This window comes from Microtus ochrogaster, unplaced genomic scaffold (genome assembly GCF_000317375.1).
Source record: "Microtus ochrogaster isolate Prairie Vole_2 unplaced genomic scaffold, MicOch1.0 UNK52, whole genome shotgun sequence".
NCBI lineage: Eukaryota > Metazoa > Chordata > Mammalia > Rodentia > Cricetidae > Microtus > Microtus ochrogaster.
Genome location: NW_004949150.1, coordinates 2568277 through 2572284, shown reverse-complemented (window position 1 = coordinate 2572284; position 4008 = coordinate 2568277). Strand labels below are relative to the sequence as shown.

Genomic DNA, 4008 nt, shown 5'->3' with positions numbered 1-4008 from the left:
GGGATCTCATAAAATGAAAAGGCTTCTATAAATCAAAACAAACTATAAGCAAATGAAGGGGCAGCCCATGGAATGAGAGACCATCTCTTCCAGCTCTTCATCTGGCAGAAGATTAGTGTCTAGGGTACACCAAGAACTAAAGTAATCAAACTAAAGACAGGCATAGAGCTGAATAAAGAAGGATTCAGGATTGGTGTGGGCAGGAGGTAGAAAAAAATGAATGGGCAATGGGCTAACCGAAATTAAGAATACATGAGAAAACCTTTTGGAGATTTAGTAATTAGTAAGCTAACTTCAGACTGTGACATTAAAAGAGTAAATAAACAGTTAGAATGGAATTACCCCATATTAGGGGACAATGCTGCGACAAGAAGACAGGGATTGTAAAAGGAAAGTCACACTGCAAGGCATGGGATGCCTCCCTACACGTTATTGATCGAGAGGCCTCAAAAGTCTCTAAAACAACATAGGCTATCATCTTTGCTCTTGGTTACATACCATAATGGTATGGTAAACTTCATTGCTGAAGATATGGCACACTTTGTTTATAGAGTATAGAGAAATCAGTTCAAAAACACTGGTGAGCCTCTTCCCCGCTAGCTAGCTTTTGCTGTACTAGAATATGGCATGCACACCTAAAAGAAAAAAAAATCAATGGTTTTACCCAGTGCTGGATTCTACATGCTGTAGCACCAACATGCCAAGCAAGACACTAAACTAGTGGATATGACCGTTATGTGTCATAACACAATGACATGACTGCCATGGGGTAGCTAATCGCATTCTGATTATATTGGAGGCCTGCTCTACAGGAATGAATCTCATGACTGGATGTGTAATCCTGGTCAAATGCACATGGCTGGGAAAGTCATAGGCCTTGGGGTAGAACTTGCTATTGATATTTTGCTAAATGATCATGTTATCAAATTGACTTTTGAAAATAAATGTTATACCCACATACTCTGGGCCACACTCTGAGCCACTCTCAACTTTGGAAGGAAGAGATAGAGAGAAAGAGAGAACTAAAAATGAAGGCACGAAGCTGGAAGGGGTGTGCTGAGGGGTATGATCATTGTTCATTCTATACATGTATGAAATTCTGAAGAACAAAGTAAGTTTATTAATTTTTATTTTTAAAAAGAGAGACGAAGATCAACTTGAGCTACATGTAGAAATCCTGTCTCAAAAAGTCATAAACAAAATATGTTGAATAAACAATATTTAGTAATTTTCAATTTCATTAAAGTATGTGACAGCTACAATTTTAGTGGCAAAGGCTATGTTCTTACATATCTTTGCTTATTTGTTTTTTGAGACAGGGTCTCATGCAGGCGGTGTTGGCTTTGAACATGCAGTGTCAGAGAGCATGACCTTAAACTCTTAATCCTCTTGTCTCCACCTCCCAAGTGCAGAGTTTACAGGCATGTGCTGCTATACCTGGTTTCCATGAGCTGTTCTACACTTTTAAGTACAGTTATCAGAAGATGAGCAAGGTGGCTCCATGGGAAAAGGTGCTTGCTTCCAAACCTAACAAGCCAGGTTTGATCTCCAGGATCCAAATGGTGGAAGAAGAAAGCCAAACTCTGGGGCTGGAGAGATGGCTCAGTGGTTAAGAGCATTGCCTGCCCTTCTAAAGGTCCCGAGTTCAATTTCCAGCAACCACATGGTGGCTCACAACCATCTGTAAAGAGGCCTGGTGCCCCCTTCTGGCCTGCAGACATGCACACAGATAGAATATTGCATACATAAAAAAATAAATGTTAAAAAAAAAAAGAAAGCCAAACTCTCGCAAGTTGTCCTTTGCCCTCTGAATATGTGTGTCGCATGCCTCCCACCCACAAATAATAATAGTTAATGTTTAAAAATTAAGTATTTGCCTCTTAATGCTCTTCAGGCAAATGGAATTAGGTGGTGCTCTCACTAGACTGATGAGAATGACCCGAGAGAAGCTGGGAGGCAAAATGAGTCCTCCCTTCCTTTTTACTCTTCCCTCCTTAGCTTTCTTTTCCTTGCTAGTTATTGTAGCACACCATTTACACTATCTGAATGAACATAATATCTATAATATGTCGCCACAGACTTTGAGCACTTACTTCATAAAACAAACTCACCAGCAGCCCAACATTCAAAGAGTATTTGTTGAAAGCTCCTTTTTGTTTGAAAAGAACATAAAGTTTTCTACGACTTGTAGCCAAGTAAGCTACCAATGAATAACCTGGAAAGAAAACTAAGCCTACTATCGGGCATCTTACCTCCACTCCAGCTGCTGCCAAGAGCCACCGGATGGACTCCATTCTTCCTCTTCCATTGAAGTAGTGGAGCATGGGCTTTCCAGTCATACTGAGAGATTTCTGACTAGAGAGAGAGAAGAGACAGAGACACAGAGGACAGTCTCCGAGGAATTTATAAAGCAGAAGCACAAGGCGAAGAAAGCTTTCACTCAGAATTTTGGCCCCTAAACCAAGTTTCCCTCTGCCCCGAGACTGCCTGCACTCTGTTTCTCCCTGCCAAAGAAGAATATCCCCACAGACTGATTTCCAAATGCCTTTCCAAAAAAAAAAAAAACCCAATTGAATAACTGATAAAGCGAAGAAGCGACAAGTCTTTGCAAGCCAACAGCTGGAAAGAATTCAAGAGCAAGGCAGACCCGCCCCTCTTCTTGTGGCAGGTGGTGCAGATCAAATGTTCTGATTCTTTCTCTTTCTTTATGTATGGATCCCTGAGGCACCAGTGCTACTGCAGTAAGGAGTGGCAAGGGAGGAGCTGAGGATTTAGAGAAACACCACACAGCGGGTCATTGGTGCTAGGAGAAGGCCATTTATTGAACGGCGAACGTGGTCTATATATACCAGATTGCAGCACTGTGGGAAAACCCAGGGTTCTAAAGTTCATGTTATTGAATGGCCGAATCAGTTAACAACTAAGCGGAACAAGGAGCTTGAGGTTAGGCCAAGAGGTGCAAGATGTACCACCAGGAGAAGCAAGATGTACTTGCTAGCAAAGGTCAGCAATAATAATAAACAGACATCCCAGGGGGAAGGGCCCAACAGATTCCTCTCCTCCCTTCCACAAAGACAAGCCTAGACTGGAGAAACAGTATGAAAAAGAAGGTGGGATTACTGGCATTACTTTGCTTTCAAAATTAATCTTGATAGTTTAATCACAGTGTTCTCTGAAGTCAATAGCAGATTGCAAAAGGAATTTCTGTCATTCGTGGGGATTTTAATAAAAATAATACAATTAAGCCAAGGGCTCCTTTTCCATATTATCTTTTCCCTTGGGAAGCAAAAGTTCTTTCAGAGACAAAAATGATATTCATTTTGAAGTAGTTGAAATAATAGACAAATCTAGAGGTCAAATGCCCATCTCTGTGTCCCAAGATAAACTATGAGGTTCTTGACCAGGAGATAGACCCTGAACATTCAATAGTACCTTGAAGTATCTGGACAGAGTTTGCCAGAAACCAAAAGGGCTTCAGGAGGTGGGCAGGGGATGATGGTGTCTTTATTAGTTAGGTCGTCTTCATGGTATACATGAGAACTAATTTATTATACAGCATATCAACTGCCTCGCCTTCAAATCCAAATCTCTACACATGAGAAGTGGAATGAAACAAATGTAAAGAAAGCAACAGCTTGTGGAAAAATACTATTTCAAAATTCAGAATTAAAATATCTAATGAATTATTCAACCCTACTGCTTCATATTAGAATTTCCTAAGAGGCTTAATATACATGCCAGTTTCTCCATTGACAAAATGGGAGTGGTTGCATCAATGTCATAGGTTACTGAGATTTGCAATCTGCATTCACATAACTGCATCTTTAAACTAAGAAAAGGGGCTAGGACTCCATAAAACCCATCTTTCATGTCTTCTCTCTATTCATTTCCTTCCATAACCATCAATAGCTCCTAAGCATCCCCCATTAGAGAGCTACAGCAAGTGGAGAGACACGTGGCTAAATTCCTTGAACAAATCCAAAGCTATAAAAACAAGGAACTTACCTC

At 40.6% G+C, this 4008-nt stretch overlaps 1 protein-coding gene across 1 annotated transcript in view; it reads right to left on the bottom strand.

The window, feature by feature from the left end:
* Positions 1 to 2339, bottom strand: part of LOC102002444 (glutathione S-transferase-like) — a 17443-nt gene extending 15104 nt beyond the window's left edge. The window contains exon 1 of the mRNA XM_005369571.3: positions 2253 to 2339. Within this exon, the coding sequence (XP_005369628.1) occupies positions 2253 to 2339 (87 nt within the window). The remainder of the gene's footprint in view (positions 1 to 2252) is intronic.
* Between the last annotated feature and the right edge of the window lie 1669 nt (positions 2340 to 4008).